This window comes from Gordionus sp. m RMFG-2023, chromosome 2 (genome assembly GCF_954871325.1).
Source record: "Gordionus sp. m RMFG-2023 chromosome 2, tfGorSpeb1-WG-v2, whole genome shotgun sequence".
NCBI classification, from domain to species: domain Eukaryota; kingdom Metazoa; phylum Nematomorpha; class Gordioida; order Chordodea; family Parachordodidae; genus Gordionus; species Gordionus sp. m RMFG-2023.
The window spans coordinates 48393812-48420474 of record NC_088776.1 but is presented as its reverse complement, the minus strand read 5'-3'; the positions used below and the strand labels follow the sequence as shown (position 1 = coordinate 48420474).

The window sequence follows — 26663 nt, the reverse complement described above, 5'->3', positions numbered from 1 at the left end:
TCTGACCCGGTTGATATAGCCGAAAAGAAAAAACAATTAAATATTCGAAATTAACAGATTTTATTTTTTTTTACAATCATTATCTCTTACCTTGGACATATGTCATGCTGAACCTTAAAATTCTTAAAAAATATAGGCGGCAAAATAAAAGCCCTTACATCAGAATCTAATGAATTTTTTTTAAAACAAAATATACAAATTACCATTTTAAAATATAATTATTCATGTTTTTGGGAACTTGTAGTGCCACCTCCGTTTTTATAGAATGATATATTTGGAGTTTATATAAATTGAAATAATTAATATATATAAAAAGACTTTATTGTATAAATAGTTATTTTTTTTTATGGCAAAAACAATAGTTCTTGTCAACCCACTTTTGGTATATACTACCGGCCATAAATGATTCCCCACCCTTTTCTTAATATTTTTCTTAAAATAAGACAAATAACACAAAATTATCAAATTTATTTATAAGTTTTCATATTATTGCATAAAATTACAAAAAATAAAAGACATAGAAATTAATTAAGATCAAATTTTGGTCTCATCAATATGACCACCTTTATTCTTAATAATTGCTGCACAAATTTTTGGTAAACTTTCTATGAGATTTTTTAAATATTCGGAAATGATATTGTTCCATTCTCTCTGTAATACTTCCCAAAGGTGCAAATGAGAGGTTAGAGGACTTTTTCGCGCTTGTCGATCAAGGTGATTCCATAAAAGTTCTATTGGATGGAGATCGGGAGACTGGGATGGCCAAGTCATCAACTTGAGAATACCGTGTTGTAGATTTTGTAAATAATCTTTGCATAGCCTGGATGTATGCTTTGGGTCATTATTTTGTTGAAATAAAAAGTTATTCCCTATCAAACACTTTCCTGATGAAATCACATGGTCCTCAATGATTTGCCGGTATACCTCCTTGTTAAGGACCTTTTTTACAATGTTGCCGGTTGCCCCGGCACCAAAGCACTCCCACACCATAACAGACCCTCCCCCGAATTTGACTGTAGGAACTATGCAGTGATCGCTCTCCAGCTGAGCGGCGGATATATTGCCTTCTTTTAGAACCCGAAGATTTCGAATTTTGACTCATCACTCCATAAGACCTGTTACCAGTTGGCAGATGTCCAAAATTGATGTTTTCGTTCCCAGTCTAATCGCTTGATTTATTTTTTTTGCTCAAGAGTGGCTTTTTGACCGCTACCGTACCATAAAGTTCAAAGCTCCTAAGGCGTCTTTTCACAGTTGTGACACTTATCGGGTTTTCCCGAGTCAGATTAATCTCCGCAGCTATCTTTGAGGCGACAAGGCGTCAATTGCGTTTACTGATCCTTGCTATATACCTATCATAGCTTAAAATCGTTTTGCGGGGTCTTCCAGGCCTCTTTGGATTCGATATTATATTATTGTTGCGTAATCTTTTAAGTATACAATCGACTGTTCGTCGAGCTAGGGTTAATTCTCTGTCAATTCGGCGATTACTTTTACCACTTAATGGTAAATTAATTATTTTGCATTTAGTTGGAATAGAAATTTCTTTTCTTTTAATCATTTTGGTCGAATGTTCGTTAAAATTTATAAAGACTAAAAGTTTCTTTAATGATTTAAAGCAAAAAAAATCTAGGAATTTTTTTAAAAATAATTAAAAATGGGTATTAATAAGCAGATTTAGAATGTGATTATTGACTTTCTTCCAAAAAACAATGGGCAACTTGAAATTGTTGCTGAAAAAAAACTAATGAACCCTATTTTACCAAATTGGTCATTTTTGACATGTTGTTTTCAAAGGTTAAAATTTCATAGAAATATTTATAGAAATTCCGAATTAATATGTTTAGACATCTTAAATTAATTAATCAATTCGCTTTTACCCAAATAAGTTAAAAAGTTTAAAGTTATTAATTTTTTATGTAAAAATGCAGGGTAGGCAGTCATTTATGGCCGGTGGTAGTGTATAGTTGAAAAAAATTTTTTATGTAAATTACGACGAAAAATTTGTTTTACTTTGAAAATCAATAAATCATTCTTGGGAATATCCTATGTATTGCAAATGTTTAGCTTACAAGGTAATTTAATAAAAATAATTTTATGAGTGTATAAATAATTTATTACTATTTAATGATGAAATATATAATTAATCAATATTTTAATTTTTAATATTTCTATTATATAAAATCTATTAAAGGAGTTTAGATTCATTTTCTTACGATATAAACAAATTATAATAATTAAATTTTTAGATATATTCAATAATAAAGTAACATAAATTAATAATTATATTTCATATAACTAATACATGGTTTAAATCATTTATGTGATTATATTAAAAAAAATATTTAAATTAAAATATCCAATTTAATAATATTAATCCGCAAGTTGGCGTTTATTGATTTATAAAAATTTATTTAAACATATCAGAGACCTGCAGAGGTATTTTTACGGCCCGGCCTGGGCTTAAAAATTTAGGCTCGGCCCAGATTTAAAAAAAAAATTTTTTAGGCCCGGCTCGGAATTTTTTTAAATTATATTCAACCTGGTATATATATAAAAAATTTACCTATTCGGTATTTTACCATATTTTTCGGCGAGTATTATCATTTAATAAGCAAACATAATATCATTTTTTTTAATTCTAAACAAATATTTAGTATACTACAAATTGATACTATAAAAAATTTGTGTAAATAATATTTTGAGAATATACTATATTAATTGTATTTATAAAAAAATAAAACTGATATTTTAATTAATGAAAAATATAACATATATTATATAATAATGTATTTATTACCCATTGCGTATTTATTCCATGGCAAGAAAACTATAATTATATTATGTAATAGATACCATGACTGTTGGCTAGTGTTAACTTTCACCCAACATTATAATAATCATAACTATATATAATTAATATAACCATATCTAATTGACGAATATGATAATTCATGTTGTATAAATATTTTTAAAAAAATTTACAGCCCGGCCCAGCCCTGCCCGAGTATTTTCAAAAATAATTTCAGGCCCGGCCCGGCCCTGGTATATTTTAAAAATTTACCAGAGCCTGGCCGGGCCTGCAGGTCTCTGAAATATATAAAATTTTATTACATTATAAATATCATCCACATATAAAAGTTTAAGTATAAAATAAGTTCATTCGTAATATTACAACAGATTTGAAAAATATAAATAATGGTAATATCAATTCAGAACCGAAAACACATTTTTTTTTAGAAGGAGAAAAAGTGAGGAAGTTCAAGTTCACAGTCAAAATTAGTAAAGACCTATTAGAAAGAAAATATTACCTACAAAATTCGAGAATTTTGTAATGGAAATAAAAGAAGATTTACAAAAATATTTAAAAAAATTTAATTTAAAATACTAACATAATAATAAACACAATAATCAAAATGTATAAAACGCGAGAAATTAGACATATAAAAAAAATTTTACATTGAAAATTGATGGAAATTGACAAACGATATAAGCAAACTCGTCGATCAATAAAGACACAAGCAAGTTTGACAATCAATAAAATATAAACAACATACTAAACCAAGTGGAGCAACGTTCGGTTGTAGTGGAAATGAATAAAAGAGGAAATGTTATTTAACAAATATTTATTCCAATAATATTTTTTTAAAAAACTTATATCCTCACTCAACAAAGAAAATATTATACCTCCCCCATAATTTAAAATCATTCCGCACAAGGAACTCTGCGTTCTCCTATCAGCTTTTCAACTTATTTATAAAAATTTTTTAACAACTTAATTCAATATTCGCTACTTCCTCACCTTCTTTATCAAAATTTTTTTAACAACTTAATTCAATATTCGCTACTTCATCACCTTCCCACGCATCATATTTTTTTCCTCGCCAAAAAATATTTTTCTTACCTAAATTCTTGCACATCCTTTATTCTTCCCCGGCCTTCCAATATAATCCCTCCTTAAGTCCTTCAAATTAGCATTTAAACATCTCATCGAATCCCTTTTAGTTCTAAAGTTATCTGATTTTAATAAATGCTTGTTAGCGTTCTTCTCCGATATCTTTTAATGACTCTATTTCCTTGCTTATTAAGTTAAACAATCCATTCTAGATTCGGCTAAACAACCTTGGTTTACTTTCTTACTTTAAGGTTCCGAGACCACCCTGTTTCTAACCATTTAAAGAGTTTCCTAGTACATATGTTTCAATGTGTATTTGAAAAACTTTGTTTTTCACTATATTATATTGTATATATATATATCAAATATTAATTTTAAACATGGCTAATATATTATGTTAAAACATATAAGGCATTTATTTATATTAAATGAAATTTATTCAAAATGTTTTGAATGAACGTGAACATTTTCCATTTTTGAGGTTGAACATGAACGCGTTGGATTTTTATCAATGAACGTGATTTTTTTAGAAATTTTTATAACACTATATATATAATATTAGGCTCTGTGTCGAGATAATTTATTTCCTGGAATCAGATATTTTGCCGTGGGCAGTAAAAAGAATGATGAACCTTACAGAGCTTATGTGTTAGCGTTTGCGATCGCCGTTTTATTCATATTAGTCGGTAATTTGATTATATAATTTTTAATTGAAGCTCTTTATTTAGAGGGGGGGAGAGGTCAAATATTATATCATTAAAATACTTGAGAATCGATACCATTTTTGAAATATTTTGACTCTTTAAAATCAAAAAACTTGATAAAACCTAAATCGATGGTCCCTCAGATTAAGGATAAAAAACTTGCAATTATTTTCATATGTTTTCTAAACCTTAACAAATACATTTTACACATATTTTTAAATCTCTAGCACAGCTGAATCTTATAGCTCCCATCATCTCTAACTTCTTCTTGATGGCTTACGCGCTCATCAATTATTCGTGCTTCGATGCATCCATGTCCAAATCGATAGGTTAAATGTTGCCGTTAATTATTTTTTAAGTTAAAGACGAATTGATTACTTAATATAATAGTCACCTTTTTTAGACCTCATTTCCTTGAGAAGTTAAATCAGTATCTGTTTCCATAATTATTTGTAAATGCTATTTTATGGGAGGAACACTGGGGGGAGAGAGCGTTTAATTATGTGATTTAATGTAATGGATATAAAAAAATGAATAAGGTTTCAGACCCAGTTTCAAATACTTTAACAAATGGATTAGCCTTTTTGGAAGCGGTCTTTGCCTGGTGACCATGTTCCTCATTCAATGGTGGGCCGCGTTTTTAACCTTTTTTTTCGTTATATCCTTCTATGGCTACGTTAGATACAAAAAACCTGGTATACTTTTATTTAATTTATATATTTTCCAATCAGAGTTGGATAAATTTTTTTTATACATAAATTATTATATGTGGGTTATTGATAATGTGATGAATAGCATTTTTGCACTTAACTTCCAATTTTGCAAAATATTCCAATGATTTTGGGATTTTTCATTTGATTTGATATAATAAAGTAATTTAGCTAGAAATATTTTTTGCTCATATTACTCCGTATAAGTGGAAATTATATACTATCAATAATTCACACATTATTTCATTTTAGACGTCAATTGGGGATCGTCCACACAAGCTCATTCTTACAAAAATGCATTAACATCAGTATTAAAATTGAACAATATCGAAGAACACGTTAAAAATTTTAGGTTACGTATTTTATACATTTCTGAAATTTTAGGTGGGCTGGATTTTTTTTTCTAAATTTATTTTATACCTTATTAAAATATTCACATATTTTTTACATATCTTCTACATTTTTTTAAAATATAGGTTTGCCTTAGAAATATTTGTAGTTTAAGTTGAAACTTTACAATTTTAAAATGATACTTTACTAGTAATGCTTTAATTATCGATTAATATTTTTTTTAAGTTATAAAAATCAGCGTATTCTTAGCTATTATTATTTATAGTATATTTTAACGTGTTAAATTTTAATTTTTTTCTGGACCTGCTACAAGGAAAACTATATAAAATCTTTACCAAGCTGATGAGGACCACATTTGTCTAAGATTTTGTTTATCTTGATACATTAACGCTTCAATTTCTAAAGATGGTTATTTACACTGTCTTGTAATATTTAATATTTCAAGGTTGTTCTGAATATTAAAATTAACTTAACTTTTTAAGTAAATTTAGGTTTGGTTTTAGAAATATTTTGATTCTACTGGATCATAGAAAACCTCTCATATGGCCTTAATATTATGCTCAGTAAGTAGATACATATCAGTGCTTTTTCAACTTTGAAAATTTTTAAAATGGTATCTAAAATATAAAAAGAAAGAAGCGATTTAAATTAAGATAAGCGTGTAATAGGTGAAAAATATTTAGCCCTGTGCGCCTCCTTTCCCCAACAACACTACTAATACATTTGCATAATTGGAAATACTTCACGCTATTTATCTGTTTAAAAAAAATGAATTGTTAAGTTGACCCTCTAACGATGACCACTTCAAGGATATTTTCATGAATGGCCATTTTAGTTGGTTTCCCAAAAATGTGTTTATTTAAAACTACTTCTCACTTAGTAGTTTGCTTATAAAATTTTAATAGTCTAATTTTATTTTAAATAGGCCACAAATATTAGCCCTCACGGGAGATCCCAAATCAAGACCCGCATTTTTAGATTTCGTTAACAATTTCACCAAAAATATCAGTTTATTGATATGCGGTCACGTTATATTGGTAAGAATTATTGTGATTATGACTAAAATAGATTTTTTTGTAAATTTGTCTTTACTAACATTGATACTCACTTTAAAGAAAGAAAGTTAAGAGATAATTTTTATTTGACTTTTGAGCATTCCTAATTCAATAGATTTTGCTTCTTAAGATTTATTATTTTTTTGATGAATGCCCATTTTATATTTTAATTGTTTATAATTTTTGCCACAAAGGTGATCTTTGTTTTAAAGAATACGGTGTCTTAGCGTTTTTTGTCCAAACTTAATTATGCGGACAGATAATACTAAAATATATAAACCTTGTTTCTTTCATTCCATTTCCTTTTAAATTTTATTTTGAGTTTGGAGGGGCATAATTCAATTTCATTTACATATTGAATACACTGTATTTAAGGTTAAATGTGCTAATTGGTGACTAGCCAGAAAATAGTCATTACATCTATTTGACCTTTTTTTCTTCTATTCTAAAAATCAAATAATGGTATTTTATCAAATTCTATTTTTTCTTTTTCAATTAATAGGCTTTCATATTTTAATTAGACAAAATCAATAAATATTTCATTAATCATTTGCCCCATAACTTTTTTGTCCAGGTGATAACCACCACCCTTGGTCATATAGCTCTGGATAGCCCATAGCGTTCTATAGTCATAAAAATTAAACTTTTTGAGGTAAATCCTCTTGATTCTTACCACTAACTAAGAATCCAGATTAATATTTTTAAGGGTAAGTTCAATGCACATATTTCTCCTCCATAATTTTCTTTGTACTTTTCATTTTGATTGTTTATACATTTTTAATCTGTTTTGTTTAGTTTTTTTTTAATACATTCTTTTAAATTCGTAAAATAATAATAAATAACTTTTTATGGAATTAAAAAATATAATAATTATGAAATATATATATCTTTTTAAAGGGGCAATCTACGGACATGTACTTTGACGTTAACCCGAATCGAGTTTACACTTATTTTAAGCACAGGAAAATAAAATCCATGTATAACGCCGTTGTGGCCCCTACTTTAAGGATGGGCGTCAAGTCATTGATTCAGGTTTGATAAAAGATCTAATATCAAAATATATAAAGTTTTAAATTTTAGATATAATATTAAATCTGAGTTATTAAATATCATAATTTACATATGAAATGTGATATCTTAGAGACTTACACTCCTGGCTCGATTAAGATCAGGGTACGGATCTGGTCATATTAATTTGTTCCCAGACTTGGGAAAAATATTAATTTTTAAAAACATTGACTGAGCCGGAATTTATATTGTTTATAAACCTGTGTCGTGCTCAGGCCTTTAAATTTGCATGCATGGAGATAATCGGAGAAAGTTGAATTCGTTCACAAAATGGAAAGTTTTTTTTTGTCAACTATATTTTTATAATAAATGTAGTTATCTGGTTTGGGACGCCTGCGGCCGAACGTCTTGATGATGGGTTACAAAAATAATTGGGAGAGTGATGATATGGAGGCCCTGAACCAATACTTTAATATAATCCAGTATGCATTTATATTTATTGGAAAACAAAATACTGTTATGTGAGGGAATCAAATATTTTACATTATACTTTTAGATTGAAATTTTTCCGTGGGCAATAAACTTTTGATAAGCATCAGATCTGCTAACAAAAATGATATTTATCTTTTTAGGGCATCACGATACAATATTGTATTAATATTGTTTTCAATTTTATGTTGGTAATATTCTATTATATTTAAATTGTTTATTTTATAATATTAATGGTTTTTGTTAATTGTATGATTTATTTTTATTTTAACAATAGATGGTATTTATATACAATTAATATCACATTAACAAGAAAACAGATTTACTTTTTTATATCACTATTTGAATATCTTTTCTTATATAAAGATCAAGAAAAATTATTTATAAAGATGAAATATATTTTTATATTTTACTTTCAAATTATATTATTGAAATTTTACCGTTGTTAAAGATACTTCTGATTTTGAGACAAATCGATTATTTTATTACTACTAGGACTTAATCCCTATAATCCCTACCAAACATATTTAATTCCTGTCTAATCGAACCTAAGAAAATCCCATGGTGGAAGGTAGGGGCATAAGCTTAAGGAGCCCCGTATAATTCCTGTGCTCGCATGGTGTGGTACTGAAGACTATGCAGGGTATGTTGCCAAAGACGAAGAGGCTCGACATGAAAACAATTGTCGTAAATTCCTGCGCTCAAATTATTTGGTATTTAAGATAAAGAGCTGCTTATTGAAAACATTACACATTCTTTTATATTCAAAAATTCGTGCTTTTATTTTATTTAAGAATTTAAATTAATAAATTATAATCATAATGTTTTATTTTAATAAAATTTGTTAGTATAATTGTATTATAAATTGGTAAGGTTTATGTAATATATGTTAATCCATTTTAGGATATTATATTATTAATTACATTTATTTAGTTTTATTAAGGCCTTTTGTAATATAATATTTAAAGTTAACCCATTATTGGGAAATATTATTATATTATAATTTTAATATCAATTAGCCCATATAGTGTAATTTATAGTTTTTTAAGTTAAAGTTATAATTACGAAAAAACTTTTATGGATAGCTATATTGATCCCTCTCCACCCCTTGGAAATATTATTATATTACAATTTTAATATTAATTACCCTATATATAGTGTAATTTATAGTATTTTAAGTTAAAGATATAATTACGAAAAAACTATTATAGATAGCTATATTGATTCCTCCCCACTCCTTTTCTATGATTTGTTGGTGCACTAATTATTGTTATTTCATCCCTTACCCAATATAATATAATAATTTATTATAATTATCTCCCGTTCACACGAAATGTAAATTTTATTGGATGCTATATTTTTTTTGTTATTTTTTTATATTTTAACTGATGCATGTAGTAATATTGTAAACAATTTTATGTTGATAATATTCTATTATATTTAAATTGTTTATTTTATAATATTAATAATTTTTGTTAATTTTATGATCTATTTTTATTTATATACAATTTACTTTCACATTAACAAGAAAACAGATTTACTTTTTTATATCGCCATTTTATTATCTTTTCTTATATAAAGATCAAAAAAAATTATTTATAATGATCAGATGTATTTTTATTTTTTACTTACAATTATATTATTGGAATTACCGTTGTTTGATAGTAAGGATACTTCTGATTCTTAAACAAATCGATTATTTTATTACCACCACCAAACATGTTTAATCTAATCGAACTTAAGAAAATATCTACATATATATTTTTTGAATGGTTAAAATTCTATAAACATACATATTACATTTTTAGCGACACCTTTGATATGCGGTTTGGCCTCGGTATTTTGAGACTCAAGAACGGGTTGGACTATTCCTTCTACACCAACCAGAATACTTCAGCAGCCGCGAATAAAAGTTTAAACGAGCAAAATAATTCGCGCTATAAAATGTCGCTTAGATCATCCGTCACTACGAATGAAAATTACGAAATGGGTAGTAATGGGAAGAGAGACCCTTACGGAGTTTCCAAACATAATTACTACGCTATGAACGGTTAAAAATGATACCCACTCTAACAAATTTTTTTAGTTTTTGTGAATAGTTAACCAACATTCTTAAGAATATCATAGAGAAATTCTTAAAAAAATAACGATTTTAAATCGAAAATTACTTTAATTTTAGTTCATCTATGCTATTTAAGAGGGAGAGGAGTATATTTGTTTAAGTGATTAATTATTGGCTTGTTATTTTATTATTTGTTGTTTTTTAGAGTTATTATTGACAAGTTATAATATTTTGATAATTTTTGTCCACAAAATCACAATTATTACTTGCATTTGATTGATTTATTTTGCCATTCCAATTTTCAGAAATATCTTCTATTAATTATTATTATAGGGTTCTAACTCGACTTCAATTAATTTTAGAAGATACGGATTTTAAATAAGAACACCAAATTAATTGGTTAACATGATAAGAATTAGAAGGCCTTCCGGGATATAAGCAACTGGCGGGTTGACTTAAAATTGATGGGGATGGCAAGCATATTTTTTTTAAAATTAATAAGTAAAACATATAATAAAAATATATAATCAACCAATCATTATTTTTAAAAAAATGAGCTGGCGAGTACAAGGTATTTTTAAACCAATAGGCCTGCGAGATTTTTCTTAATATTATGGGTTGGCATGAGCAGATTAAAAAAATTAACCAAGTGCGGATCCATGAATTTTTTTTAAGTGGAGGGTTAATTTTTTTTTTAATTATAATTTATAGACTTATACGAAAAATTTGTTTTATATTAAGGAAAAATGCCATGAGGAAAGTTAAGTTTTCCAGCAAATTTTTACAATTTTTTTTTAAACGAAAAGGCTGTATTTATTAAGTTAAAGAAGTAGAGGAAATCTTGTATAATTAGTTTTGGAAATATTGGAGTTTTAAAAAAAAGAATTTAGGGGGAACCTCCAAGATTCTTTCCTTGGATCCTGCCACTGAACTTTCTAGATTAATTGCAATTTTTATAAAATATTTCTAAATAAATATTGCTAAAATCATTAAACATTATTACAATAGAACCACATTAAGTTTATACGTATAACAATTTTTTTAAAGGATGATTTGAATATTAATTTAGCACAAAACCAAGTTTCAGATGACGAGTATTTCGACGAGGAGGACGATTTTCTCGAGAGGGGATTATCATCCAAAAAAAATAAATCTGAATTATTCCTGGATCAATACATTTCTAAACCGTTCAAGAGGGTTTGGAGCGGCATAGGTAACGGGGGTTGCGAATCTGAAGGAAAGAAAAGTTTTGTATTGTTATTAGTGTTGTTAAACGGCTCATTTTGAGCCGATTTTTAAAAACGGCTAAATCCATATTTTAGCTAGAAAAATATTACCTAAACCTCGAAATTTCGCTAATTGATGTCTAGACCTTTGTGCCATCTATGAGCAAAATCTTCAGACTTCCGTAATATTATTTTGGATAAAATATTGAGTTAGCCGTTTATTATTGCATTTATTTTAATATTTAGATGATAATTCATCTAGATCCGAATTCGTTTATTTGTCTATGTCCTAGGACTATCTTTCATCATTAATTTCGATAAGTCCTACATATTAATTTTTAGAATTTTCCTTATTTATTCTCTTAATTTTTGATTAAAACATCACTCAAAACGGTTGAGATGTTATTTATTTAAGGCGGAAATGCTTGAACACCATCTCGGAAAATCATTTTTGTTATTATTAAATCAGCTGAGTATGAATGAAAATAAAATTAGCGAATACATCTTAATATAACCGTTTTCATTGGAACAAATACATCATTAGAAAGGATATCAGAATCCATCAATAAAAATATTTGAGGTCCATTATATCGATTTTGCCTTATGAATTTCAAATAGATCGATTGAGTCTAATTTATTTTATATTACAGATTTATCATATACATCATTTTTTACAAAAAAGAATAACAGCTTCCTTTATAAAAAAATTTACTGTTAGAAGATTTCGTTTCGCATAAAGACTCTGTTAAGAGTTCATCCTCCAACTTATTTTTTCGCGGAAGATTTAGGAAAAACTCTTTGCCTTCCTTGAAAGTAACCCGTAACAATAAAGGTCAAGGTTACAATGGTTCTTGTTCTAAAAAAAATTTAGCTAAGAGTTACAATAAATTGTCGCCTTCTATCTCAATTCATACCCCAACTAAGATGAAGAGTATGTTATTCCAATACCAAGAAGATGCCTATCGTCCTCAAAAAAGAACAAGTAATAATATTTTTATTTCTTTGTAAAAATAAGGAACGAACTAAAAATTATATATTTTTTGTATTTAAAATTTCATATATTTTTTTTACACGCTGCTTTGTTTTATTAATGACTATAGTTGACGCTTCAGGTAAAAATCTTTATATTTACTATTATATATTTTTCAACGAGGAAAAACTAATCGTGAAAAATAAATTTATAAATTAAATCAAAAATTATACCTGCTTGGTTAAGGAAAAGAAGCTGTGATTGAGGCACCCATGAGTCCGAATTTGGATTCCAGGGCCGAACAAGATGCAACTCCAAACAATATTTCTACCCTGACACGTAAAAAGCGGACTGCTATGATTTACAACAAAAATATCCTCAGTTCTATCAATCTATTTCATTATAAACAGAAAAAAGGTTACATAGATGTGTGGTGGCTCTTCGACGATGGTGGTAAATTTCAAATTTGTCATATTTTTAAATGTCGCTTAATTTTCTTTTAGTATCGTCAGTTAAGAAAATATAAAAGTTTCTAATTTTCATTTAGGATGTAAAATACTATAGAAAGAAAGAGAGGATGGAAGGAAGAAAGAAAGAAAGAGAGGATGGAAGGAAGGAAGAAAGAAAGAACTAATAAAATGTTTTGTTTTAGTCTGATACAAATAGAAGAAATTTTTTAGGAGCTATTAATTTTTTATATTGGATTTTTTTTTAATGATTCAATACAATTTGATACTATTGGCCACAGGTTTAACCATTCTACTGCCGTATATAATATCGCAAAGACGCAATTGGGAAAATTGTAAAATGAGATTTTTTGCATTATCCAAGGACAAGAAAGATTTAGATATAATGCATCACAAGTTTGTTATAAAAAATTCTATTAAAATTATTTCTGTTAATAAATTTTGACTGAACTAAGAAAGAAAGAAGAAAAATAAGTGAAGGTATTAATCACGATATTAAGTTTTTGTTTTATTTCTAAGATTATAACTATTTCTCTTTTTGTTGTTAAAATGCAGTTTTGGTGCTATGCTAACAAAGTTCAGAATCGATTATTCTGATGTAATTATCTTACCAGACATCCATCACAAACCTAAAAAAGAAGGGTATGTTTAAAAAAAATTCTATATAATTTAAATTAGTATAAGAGCCCCTGCACGTACACGTCCGATTCAATCATCGGATTAAACTTGATCATATACGGATTTGGATTTTAAAATTTATTTCGGACTGGACTCAAGTTCTTCGATAAAATTTTAACTTCCATTTTCCTAATTTTTTTATGAACCCTTAAAATTATTCCACTATCTTTATACTATCGACTTTTTTTTTAACAATCCAGTAAAATAAAATTAAGATTGGAATTAACATATTTCTAAAATAAAATATTAATTTGGTTATCTCTTTGAACTTGAAAAAATTTAACGCGGAGATCTAATTAGCATCTTTTATTAATGAATTTGTTAAGTATGATCTATTTTAACTTTCACTCTTTGAGGGAGGCATTATATTTTATAATTCCTTCGAATAAAGAAAAATATATATAATTCTATTGATTTTTATTAAAATTCATATACAAATATGATAAAATATTATTATTTAAAAATTAAAAGAATATAGTAAAATATGTCATATATAAGTTATAAACAAAGCATGATAAAATTTTTTTTTAAAAGAAAATAATTTTTATTAAAAAAAAAATCAGGTGGCGAGGTCGGGCCAGGATGTTTTAAATATTTGATAGTTAGATCTAATTAAAGAGACGGAAATTTTTTGCTTGAGTTTATAAAATGGAGATTTAAAAGAGCCGGATGATGTAGCTGCTATGGGAACAAAGTGGTTGTCACACATTATTAGGTGCAAGTATTTTTGATTTTTTAGAGATTCAGCTCTATTAAGTGTATCATGCAAATTATTAGTTGGGGCCATGAGGTCAATGCAAATAAAATCCAACATTAAGGCTGCATTCAAAGTGGAGACGGATCCGATTTCACGTCAAAACATCTGATTTGACGGCATCCGACAAGGCTTTCATAGTGATTTTTTTAACGTTTCGACTTAAAACAGATTAAACATTATTTTATTTTTTAACCAATATTCTTTAGTTAAATTATATATGATATATGATCTATTATTTAAGAGAGAAAAAATATAATTAATTCGAAAAGAAGAAAGGAGGGAGCATATTTTACTTTGCTGCCAAAATTACTTAAAGATCAAAACAAAAATATTAGAAATTTATTCTCTTATTATTTTAATAATATTGATATTTTGCCTTGGCAAAATAATATATTAAACTAATATTTATACATTCAATATTTTGTATTATATTTATATGTACCTCTATACTTTATTGGTATATATTTTATTTTAATAAAAAGATATCTTAGTCATCCAATAACTTGTTTATAAAATCAATATTTGGTACCAATTAACCATGTTTTTGATTAAAAAATTCTTTAAAAAAATTTATACATATAAATAAATATTGTCTGCTATTGTATTCAATAGACTAAATATCTACATAATTATTTAAAGTGTCAGTTTAATTAAAAAATTAAGATTAACCTATGAACATCTTTGTAATTTTCATAGGCTGCATTCAAAGTGGAGACGGATCCGTTTTTTACATCCGTTCCGTCAAAAGTCAATCTCATTAAAAATGATATATATGTTCAAAGTGCGTCCGTTCCGATATCTTCCGACCTAAAAATTTATCCGTCAAATTTTGAAGTCAAAACATTTTGACTTTTTGATCCGGCAAATTTTATAGAGCGTTATAACGTTACTTATAATTTTTTAAAAATGAAAATCAATATATTAGATTTTATTGATGCTATTAGAGAAGCCAAATTTATATACGACAAAACAGATGAAAATTGCAAAGATGTAAACAGGTAAATCTTAATTTAAACTGACACTTTAAATAATTTTATAGATATTTGGTCTATTATATATTTTTTAGGTGACGATTTAAAGGCTAAATGGAATAATTTAAGAGACTATCAGAATAAAGAATACAAAAAAACAATAGATAGTCCAAGTGGTTCAGCTGGGCCACCATATAAATCAACATGGCCTTATTATGAAACATTATCATTTTTAAATAAAACTTTAACACCTCGCATACAACAATCAAATTTAACTATATCTAATTCAACTCCACTATATGATATTACCTCGGATAAAAATATAAGCATAGATGAAAATATAACAACATCGAATAAAAGAAGAAAAAAATATAAAGAAAAAATATTTGAAAATTATATTATTTTTCAGGCAAATGCTTTTCTTATACAAACTAATTTTTTAAAAATGACACATTAAAAAATCATAATATCAATTTCTAATAAATCTTATTATTACCCATTCACCAAGTATATAATTTTAATACAATAGCAGACAATATTTATTTTATATGTATAAATTTTTTTTAAGAATTTTTTATTCAAAAACATGGTTAATTTGTACCAAATATTGATTTTATAAACAAGTTCTTGGATGACTAATGATATTTTATTTATTAAAATAAAATATATACCAATAAAGTATAGAGGAATTTAATACATATAAATTTTTTTGCTTGAATAAATTTTATATTTGCCTTGTGATCTTTAGCCTGACCTATAATTATATCATTTTAAGTACCATTTCAGGCAAATGCTTTTCTTATACAATCTAATTTTTAAAAAATGACACATTAAAAGATCAGAGCATCAATTTCTAATAAATCTTATTATTACCTATTTACCAAGTATTTAATTTGAATACAAAGCAGACAATATTTAATTATATGTATAAATTTTTTTTAAGAATTTTTTAATCAAAAACATGGTTAATTGGTACCAAATATTGATTTTATAAACAACTTCTTGGATGACTAAGATATTTTTTTATAATAAAATATATACAATAAATTATAAAGAAATTTAATACATATAAATTTTATAATACAAAATATTGAATATATAAATATTAGTTTAATATATTATTTTGCCAAGGCAAATAATCAATATTATTAAAATAATAAGAGAATAAATTTCTAATATTTTTGTTTTGATCTTTAAGTAATTTTGGCAGCAAAGTAAAATATGCTCCCTCCTTTCTTCTTTTCGAATTAATTATATTTTTTTCTTTAAATAAGAGATCATATATAATTTAACTAAAGAATATTGGTTCATTTTAGAAAATAAAATAATGTCTAATCTGTTTTAAGTCGAAACGTTAAAAAAAAATCATTATGAAAGCCTTGTCGGACGCGGTCAAATCAGATGTTTTGACGTAAAATCGGATCCGTCTCCACTTTGAATGCAGCCTAAAGGTTATCCCATTAAAAACGGTACGATTGTTTTGCTGTCAGGGCGTTTTTTATCTAAAAAAGATGTCGGTTGTAAAATACAAGGAAAGTTGGCTTTTAAAAAAGAAGCACCTTTCTCCATTTATAAACTCAAGCAGAAAATCGCCGTTTCTTTAATTAGATCTAACTATCAAATATTTAAAGCATCCTGGCCCGACCTCGCCACTTGATTTTTTAAATTTTTTTTTATAAATATATATATTTTTTTTAAAAAAAAATTTCTTATGCTTTCTATTAATTTTTTTAAAACTTATATATGACTTATTTATACGAAAATCAACTTATACTACCCCGAAAATGACAAGGTGATTAATCTATTTTAAGTCGATTGCTAGATAATTTTAAATCACTAATACCACAGGGATCTGAACCGAAAAGAATATCGGTTCGGTTCAGGTTCGGATAAAAATAACGGTTCAAGGTTTAGGTTCGGTTCGCAAAAAATAAAAATATCGTTTCGGTTCGAACCTCTAAAAACCGGTTTGAACGCTTTTATATTCAAACCTACATTCGAATTTATAGGGAAAAAAATTTTTATTTCATAATTAAAATAAAAAACACATACATAAAACCTTCATTTTTATTAATTGCGCATTATAAAATAATATTTAATTTATAAATATAACAAATAAATATCAATGATTAATTTTAATATGAACAATTACATAATTTTTTTTTTATTGAACCGCACAATTTTCAAAATTCGTCTCACTCAAATTACATCAAGCAGATAATATAAATTAATTTAATTGTTGAAAAACATCTTTCCACACTAACTTGGGTAGCGGCACTGCCAGTATGATATCAGATTTGATGTGTCATTATTTAATACTATATGTAAATAATTTATATATTGGAATTAATTTTTCTCTAGGCATTATAATTTATAAGCTTAAAATATTTAAAAAATGTTGTAAAATGGCAATATACTAAAATTTGTAAAAATTATGACTGACACTTATCAATCAAATGTGATTGATAATAATCTTTAAAACAATTCGAATATAATTAAAATTTTTGCAATATACTAGTAATAACTTACACATTATTTTATAAGCATATAATTATGATACTCGAACCGGTTCAGAGGCTTTTTAGAGGTTCGGTTCAGGTTCGGTTTGGATACCTGTAATTCTACCGGACCTTCGACCAAAACAAATTATACTTGAATTGATAGCATTAGATGGTCAAATTTAGTTACACCATTAATATTTATTATTAAATTTTTTTAAAAAAATAAAGTATATCAGATTTCGAGTCGCTTATTTCTAAATACAGAGTGAGAGATGAAAACGATCCCAAATACAAAACGGGTATGATAACGGATGCTGAATACCTAGCCTTGGAGCAAAAAACTCATAGGCATATACGGCTTCATGAAATGCTGAACTTATATTCCTTGCATTCCAACCTTATCGTTATGTAAAAAGAAATTCTCTTTAATTTAATAAAGTTATAATAAGGAGTAAATTTTTCTTTGCAATTGAAAACAGTTTCCCTTCATCAAGTCAATGTTAATTATATTTAGGCTCTGCGAAAATTTACTTATAATATTTATAGTAAGAGCGTATTGCTCAGCGATACGACACATATCGCTGAGTATGTTTTAAAATCAAACAAATAATAAGAAAAATTTATAATGTCTGTGCGATGCGATATGAATTACACCGCTATCTCCTCTCCTCTAGTTCCTCTGATTTTTCTTTTCCATTTTTGACGGTCCTGAGCATCAATATATAAGATTCTCTATCACCTTTATCCACGTCATCTTAGGCCTTCCTCGAGATCTTGACACTCCTATTTCCTTCAATGTGCATCTCTTACCCAATCTTTTGTCTTACTTTCCACATGCCCAAAACATTTTAGTTCATTTCCACTTCAATCACTGCTATTCCCTTCCTTGCCAGCAATTTTTCTCTCTCAGAGATACCACACACATCCATCTTATCATCCAATTTGACTTCGTGAGCCACTTTCATTATCCTTGTTTCACAGCCATAACCTAAGCAACTCCTCACACAGCTTACGTACACTTTCCCCTTTGACTTCAGAGAGTCGTTTTTATTTGTTAGAATAGACTACGTCTCTCTGACTTCTTCCGTGCTTGTCTGACCCTTGTAATAACAGCAGAATCTACACAACGATCTGCGTTTAGCATATCACCCAAATAGCAAAACTGTTCCACTTTACCCAGGGTTGATTGCCTCGATATTTGACTTATTAAACGCCCAACTAAATTTTTTTTAATCAAACGTTGTTTGAGATCTAGATTTAGAACCCTGGCCTTTTAGATATTAAAACCGATTTTCATATAGTCCTCCATATTTTGAAGAAAAATAAACTTTCTTTATAAAATGTTATTATTAAAATTTACCATTTACTATATGATATTTATATATCCCCAAAAAATGCATCTCTCTCCTCTCCATTATATGATACAGGACTTTACCTATGCCTCGGAAAGGTACTTGCTCATCGGCTTTATACATGGGATGGCTTGAAATAATGACAAGAAACCTGCCTCCTATTTTATTACTCAGAGGAAATCAACAAAGCGTTCTAACCTTCTATTCTTAATATCAGTTTGCACAACCAATACATTATTTTTAATTTAACGCGTTGCCAAAATTATTTCGATTTTTTTTTTCTTTCTTAAATTATAAATTTAATATACGACAAATTTATTGTTAATATTATTATCTTTTAAATCTCATTATTACAGTTTATTTTACTATCTATTTTATTCGCCTAGTCAATTTTTTTTAATTATCGCATTACCTTTTTTTCAACAAAATTTCTTGTCATTTATCATTGTAAAAATTTACAATCAGTCAAAAATATTTTTTTTAAGGTAAATTCGTTTTTAAAATTATATTACCTAAATATATATATTACATATACACTTGAAAAAAAATGTACAGATTTAAGTTTTTATTATTCTTTTTTAAACATAATATATATTATGCCATCAAATCTTATCTGTCTATATTTAGTTAAAAAAAAGACCCCTAAACAATATCAATTGAATGAAATTTATTTTCTAGTCGATTGAATGCGAGTCACATTATGTTAGTATTGTACAAAAAAAACATGCTAGTATCTTGCTAAAAATGTCGGAAACATCTATCTTAGATGTAAAGGTTTTTTTATATCTTAGATTACAATAAACCTAGAAAACCTTTTACTGGAATAATAAAATTTAAAATAAAAATAAAAAATTGTATAAAATTTGAATGATTTTAAAAAAAAAATTATTTGCATTCATAATATCGGCTTATTTTACTTTAACTAGGATGGACAAAAGCATGGTGTGGAATTAGGTTTTCGCCTAATAGTTATTAATAATATAATCCATATATTAAAATTAAATAACTTGTGACGGGAGCCCTCCATGGCAAAATGAAACTGATGGTTTACGACTGAAAATCATGATATAATTTTTGGTTTTATTTTGCATAGAATAGGTATGGGAACTAAGGTCTGATGTGGAGTAAAGTTAACCTATAAGCTATCCACCAATAAAATTAAATGGATAGTTTTGCTGCTATGAAGCATTACTGATAATGTGTGATTTATGTCATAGGTTAAGGTTAGTTTATATGAGATGGCTAGGGTTATATTATAATATTGATTGTAATTTTTAAAATACATATTTGTTAATAAACAAAATTTTAAGCGTAAAATATAATAATGAAAAATAGGTTGCATTTCTTTTGCTAGCGATGGCGCCAGTGTCATGACTGGGAAGAAATTTGGTGTTGCAAAGCGCCTTTGCGCACTAAATTTAACGATGATACCCTGGGATTGTTTAAATCACCGTTTAGAATTAAAGGTGCCCGATACAATAAAAGTGTTATATGATATATATACCTTCATTACTTTAAACCTTTATTTACAAAATATACGTCATTTTTCATGTAATTGATATATTTTTTGCAATATATTTAAATTTTTACATAATTTTCTAAATAGCTATTTGATTTAATATAAATATAATGGATTATGCTTCAATATATACTATTTTAAAAAAAATAAAAAAAATTTGCCTTAAATTCTTAGAAAAATACAAATATTTTTTGCCTAATTTAACGTGCCCACTAGTATTAAATAGCGCGCAATTTTAGAAGTGCAATATCAAATGAACATTTTCACGAGATATTTGCAAAATGGTAGCAATATAATTTGATTTTTTTAATAATATACAATATCAAGGAAGAAGCGAATATTTGATAAAAAGCATCAATTATTAGTATTTTCAAGTTAAAGATACGTATTTTATAATCAATTAAATTGGCACTATTAATTGTCTAATTTTGCAAAAAATTATAAAACATAAATTTGAGCATAATTATTACACAATAAAATTAATTGAAGCAGAATTATTTTTTGGTTTAGACTGATCCAGGGTTTATTTTGTTTGATTAATTTAATGCCTTGATAATGGTTTTATTGACCCTTTTCTAACATTTGTGCCCAAATTATGTAATAATATCCTCATAAGTGAAATTCCTCTTATACTTCCTATTTATTTTCGCGCACTCCTTTTGTCATTAAAAACAAGACAGTGATATTGGACCCATAACTGTTCGATCGCTCTTTTGTCGATTAATAAACTGAACTACTATTTCCTTCCCAGGTAAGTTTCGGATTCAGATGTTTTTGCGAAGTAGCCGCTCACGTTGCACGTATTTTTTTATTTAATTAATGAGGCTGATAAAGATTTATGTAAATTAGACTTAAGAAATGCCTTCAATATCCGCCTCCTTTCCCAAGATCATTCTCCATGATAAACTGTCTTTTTGGTTCTTTTATTGATTTTTCAATTATTTTTTGTCAAATTACTAGATTCAATCTCTTTATAATCCTCTGAACAATTTTCATCATCTTCCCATTCATAATCTTTTTTGCATTATTAAATAATATTTTTCTACCTAAATTCTTGCACATTTTTAAATTTTCTTCTCCAGCCTTCCAATATAATTCCTCTTCAAAATTTGAATTCCAATTTAAAAATTTCAGAGAATCTCTTTTAGTCCTAAGGTTTTCTGATTTTAATTGGTCATTTGCCTTTTATCTACTTACCAAGGAGACCTAGTATTTCAACCTCCCTCTCGTAATTTAATGGCATTGCTTGTTTCCTTTCCTCTTGGATTTCTTCATAATCCTCATTTATCAAGTTAATTTGTTCTGCAAGATTCTGACTATTTCTTTACTATCCTTTAAAGAGCTTCCTAGTCCTTATGTTTCCGTGTGCATTTGAAAAATTCTGTTTACTCCTGATCTTACTAACTGTTAACTACTTAGAAACGCTGAAAAAAATTATAATGGCCAGATGTGATTCCGAGTAGGAAAAAATCAATCACGAACGATGGGTTCCTCGTCATTTACGCTTGGTTGTCATATTCCTTCTGACATTTGTGCTGCCTGTAATAAGTAGGTAAATCATTTTGGTATGCATATTTTTCTTGTCTTAAAGTCAATGAAATATTTCTATGGCAATCTTAATAGGTTGATTGACAAATTTTGATGTCAGTCGGTTTTCCCAATTGTTTGGATCCAATAACCTTTTAAATAAGAATGAAAAAAGTCCTGATGGCACTTTTTTGACGTCTTGCCACTGCGGTAAAAGGCTTAGGGATTTATCAAGTCTCACCTTATTCCCTTCTAATTGGAACTTTGACGTGTTTGAAGTATATTTAATCTTTAATCCATCTAATCTTTACGGTTGGTGAATCCCGCTCCCCAATGCCTAAAATTCTTGAATCAACAAGGCAAGAAAATATCATTAATCACTGAGGGAAAAGCATGTTCCAAAAAAATATCGCAGAATAGCGAAATCAATAAAAACAGAATAAATTGTGAGAAATTTTTTTCAATAAAAAATCCCCCGTGCAAACCCATCCCTTTCGGAAGTACCGGGCTTTGCAGAACTCTACTAAAAAATTTAACTATAAGATACATTGTATCTTAGGAACAAGTATTCGTGATACTGACAAATCTGATATATATTTAAATAATTTGCATTTGTGATATGTTTGCATATTCTTTAATATACATATCAGATCTGCAGTGCTAGCACTCAAGTAAGGATGAGGATATTAAAAAACTACATTAGCTGGACCTATTTTTTTAATCGATTATGATTCAAAGTATCCAATAACTAATTGAAAAATTAGATAGTATAAATAAACATTCATTAACTTCTCCCATTTATGATTATCCCTTGAAACCATTTTCATAACTAAATTCTATTTCGAATGATGAACAAATTTGAAAAATATTTTCCAGCAAGACCTGAATATTGTGATATTTAATAAAAATTCTAAAACCTGAAATAAACCACTTTCAAACCAATTGGTCCCCTTAATGAGAGTTCTAAAAGGCCAGGTGGTAATTTTATACCTTGATCTAACGGTATTCCCCTGACCTAGGACTATACTTGTATGTATAGATCGGCGAAATCAAACAACTCAGACTTTGTCCCGCCCCATGCCAAATTTTAAAAAGGAACATAAACTATGACCTTCAAGATGGTTATTTTCATGCCCATATGAAGACCTTGGAAGTTTTTTGGGAACTAATGGTAAATTTTAAAAAAATGAAATTATAAATGGTTTTTAACAGAGCTATAAACCCACCTTCTAAAATATGAGTTCGAGATGGGGTTCAGGGTTCGGAGACCAGATGACTTATAAAAATTGTTAAAATAACAGTAACATCATTTTTTTTAAATTTATTTTAATTAGTATTACCATAAAAATAATTCATCATATAATTATAATAATACTAGTAGATAGCCCGTCAAAAATGAGGAAGAATGAAAATTTTCTTCTTACTTTTATGCTAGATGTTACCTGTTATTTGAAAATAATATCCAATTTTTATTCTTTTTACCCCCTCCCCCCTTCAGGCCAGGTTCAATCCATTAAAATAAGTGCTATGGTTTGAGTAAAAATAAATTTAAATCATTTACTTGATAATACCAATATTATTTGTTAAATATTACTGATTACTTATACCTAATGTTTAATATTAAAAAAAATTCCTAGGCAAAGTCCAAAGCCATATTAATTATGAAAAATTATTCCAAGCCCAATGAAAGATCATAATAATTTTGGTAGTTAAGAAGTAAAATAAAATATTTAAATAATCATAATGAATTTAAAAATACAATCAAAATTCAGATTTTCATGGGCCTTGGATTTTGATCAGGTCAATACAGGCCTGCAAAAAAATTTGCTTTGGGCCAATGTCTGACCTATAATTAATAATAAAAAAATTCTCAAGCGTCCAAGCTCATAATAATTTGCAAAATTTTCCCCAAGCCCATCCCAATATAATTTATAAAAATATTTTCCAATCCCAGCCCAACCCATTATAATTTTATAAAAAAAAATTCTCATACCTGGCCAACCGATAGTAATTTTCAAAATTTTTTTTTCCAGGCATGGAGATAGGTAAATCTTTAAAAACCATATCTATTTTTTAGTCTATTTTAACCCAGCTCATCCCAACCAAGGCCATCCCATTAAGACTAAGAGTGAATACTATTTTTTTGAATAAAAATATATTTAAATTAGATTTTACCTGAGGGCCATATAAATATTCTGTGTTAAATATTACACCTATTTCTAGTATTAAAAAAAATTCCCAAGCCAGGTCCTCACATTTGGTTTTCTCAAACCCGCAAAAGACCATAATAATTTTGATAAAAGTTACTTTTGAAACATAACTAGTTACAGTTAATAGTTACATTGGCAAAAACATAACTAGTTACAGTTACTAGTTACATTTTTACAAAAGTAACTAGTTATTAGTTACAGTTATTTTCAAAAGTAAAAGTAACTAGTTACTTACTTTATACATCCTTCATATGCGCATTATTTATTTATTGACTGCATTTATTTAATATAAAAAAAATTAGGATAAACAAAGTATAATCAGTTATTTAAAATAATATATAATTTATTTATATAAAAAAATATCGCAAAATTGAATATTTACATCGAATATAAAAGTATATATTTGCATTGAAAAAAAAACATTTATTTTTCATAAAAATTAGAATCTAATAAATGTTTATTTGCTTTTAACAACAAATTAATTTCTAAGTTATTATCTAGGAGACGTGCTCGTTTATCTCCAAAAATGAGCTTACCTAGACTGAATAAGCGCTCTATGGGAGCACTTGATGTTAGAACAACATTATATTTAATAAAGAGTAATTTTAACTTTGGGAAATCGTTATATAAAAAAAAAATGTTGTTATTAGATTTGATAAAGTTTTCTATAAGTTCATTATCCAGAATATTTTGGCGCTTTAGGACAAAAAATCTAACTACATCAAGTGATGTTGGTTTTGAGCATGATTCATTCTTCTGGGATTCACTTTTAGGTATTAAGGTATTTATTAAATTTAAAATTTCCTCCTTTTTTGCTTTTTTCCTTTCTTGCCTAATCCAAGGCCAGTCAGTTTTAAATAAAGGGTGAAGAATTGCAGCAATGATGTTGTCATTATCATAAAGATTATTAAACCTATAACATGATATTATTAATTTATAAATCATTATTTGATTTTAGTTACCTTTTTTCAATACTAGCTAATATAGTATCCTTTAGAGGTTGACAATATTATAATCCCTGCACATCTGCCATACATATAAGTATTTGTGTTAATGTTGGGAACAATCAGACATTTTCACAAAATTTTAAATTAATAAATTTAATTTAAAATTAATTTATCACAACATATTAAAAATAAAATTAATTATTTGGATATATATTTAAAAGTAACTAGTTACTTTTGGCAGTTACATTTCAAAAATTTTAACTAGTTACAGTTACTAGTTACAATTTTAAAAATATAACTAGTTACAGTTATTTTTTAGCCAAAATGTAACTAGTTACTTGTAACTAGTTATTTTAACATCACTAGTTGAGGACTGAAATTTTTTTTTTTTCTCTTTAGCTTTCACCTTTTCTGGTGGTAAGCTCCTTCAACATCTCTCTCCACTTTATGTTATTCATACAATCTCTTTTATCTATTTTATACTTCTTTATATTGGCTCTAACTTTATGGCCCCATTGAAGTTTTGGCCTTCCTCTTTTACGTTTGCCCATCACTTCCAAACTTTCAACTTTATTTCCTATGTAGTTCATAGGCCTTCTCATTGTGTGCCCATACCACCTAAGTCTGTTTACCATTAACTTAGTCTTAATGGGCACTACCTTTAAACTATTTAGTATTCTTGTACTGCACACCTTATCCTTTCTTGTTTCCCCAGCAATCATCCTCAGCATTCTCATCTCCATGTAGACTTCTCTCGTCTGATTCTTTGGTTGGCCATGTTTCCGAACTATATAGAATAGTTGGTTGTACTATGGAACTGTAAATTTTTCCCTTTAATTTGTGTTGGATTCTTTTGTCAAATAGCACTCCAGATAAAGATCTCCACTTTAACCACCCTTGATTAATCTTATTCTTTATCTCTTTTTCTATTGTGCCGTTTGTTTGTATAGTGGAGCCCAAATATTTGCAGCTTTCAATTGCGGATATCTGCCATTCATTTATATCAATACTCTCCGTTTCATCTCCTCCTATCACCATATACTCCGTCTTTTCTCTATTTACTTTTAATCCGTGCGTTTCTAGGATATTTATCCAACTCACTAACCTTTCTTTCATTTCATCCTTCGGCAAGTATCACAATACCATCTGCAAATATCATATTCCACGGGGTTTGAGGTATAGACTGTGCTAATACATCTATTACTGTAATGAAGAGAAGTGAGCTGAGAGCCGACCCTTGATGAACTCCTTCGGCTATTGTGTA

At 27.5% G+C, this 26663-nt stretch overlaps 1 protein-coding gene across 4 annotated transcripts in view; it reads left to right on the top strand.

Moving 5' to 3' along the window:
- The window catches only part of LOC135925431 (solute carrier family 12 member 1-like), a 47837-nt gene extending 27931 nt beyond the window's left edge, over nt 1-19906 (top strand). Inside the window, exons 10-25 of one of the 4 annotated variants that reach the window (XM_065460740.1) lie at nt 4458-4581; nt 4827-4928; nt 5139-5294; nt 5562-5661; nt 6586-6697; nt 7613-7747; nt 8099-8205; nt 10021-10262; nt 11344-11520; nt 12222-12482; nt 12601-12612; nt 12717-12923; nt 13219-13333; nt 13493-13579; nt 18073-18252; nt 19272-19906. In XM_065460740.1, coding sequence (XP_065316812.1) covers nt 4458-4581; nt 4827-4928; nt 5139-5294; nt 5562-5661; nt 6586-6697; nt 7613-7747; nt 8099-8205; nt 10021-10262; nt 11344-11520; nt 12222-12482; nt 12601-12612; nt 12717-12923; nt 13219-13333; nt 13493-13579; nt 18073-18252; nt 19272-19407 — 2253 coding nt within the window. In that variant the 3' untranslated portion in view covers nt 19408-19906. Of the gene's footprint in view, nt 1-4457; nt 4582-4826; nt 4929-5138; nt 5295-5561; nt 5662-6585; nt 6698-7612; nt 7748-8098; nt 8206-10020; nt 10263-11343; nt 11521-12218; nt 12483-12600; nt 12613-12716; nt 12924-13218; nt 13334-13492; nt 13580-18072; nt 18253-19271 lie in introns of all 4 variants that reach the window. The other 3 variants (XM_065460739.1, XM_065460742.1, XM_065460741.1) reach the window with 3 other exon arrangements.
- Nucleotides 19907-26663: the final 6757 nt, after the last annotated feature.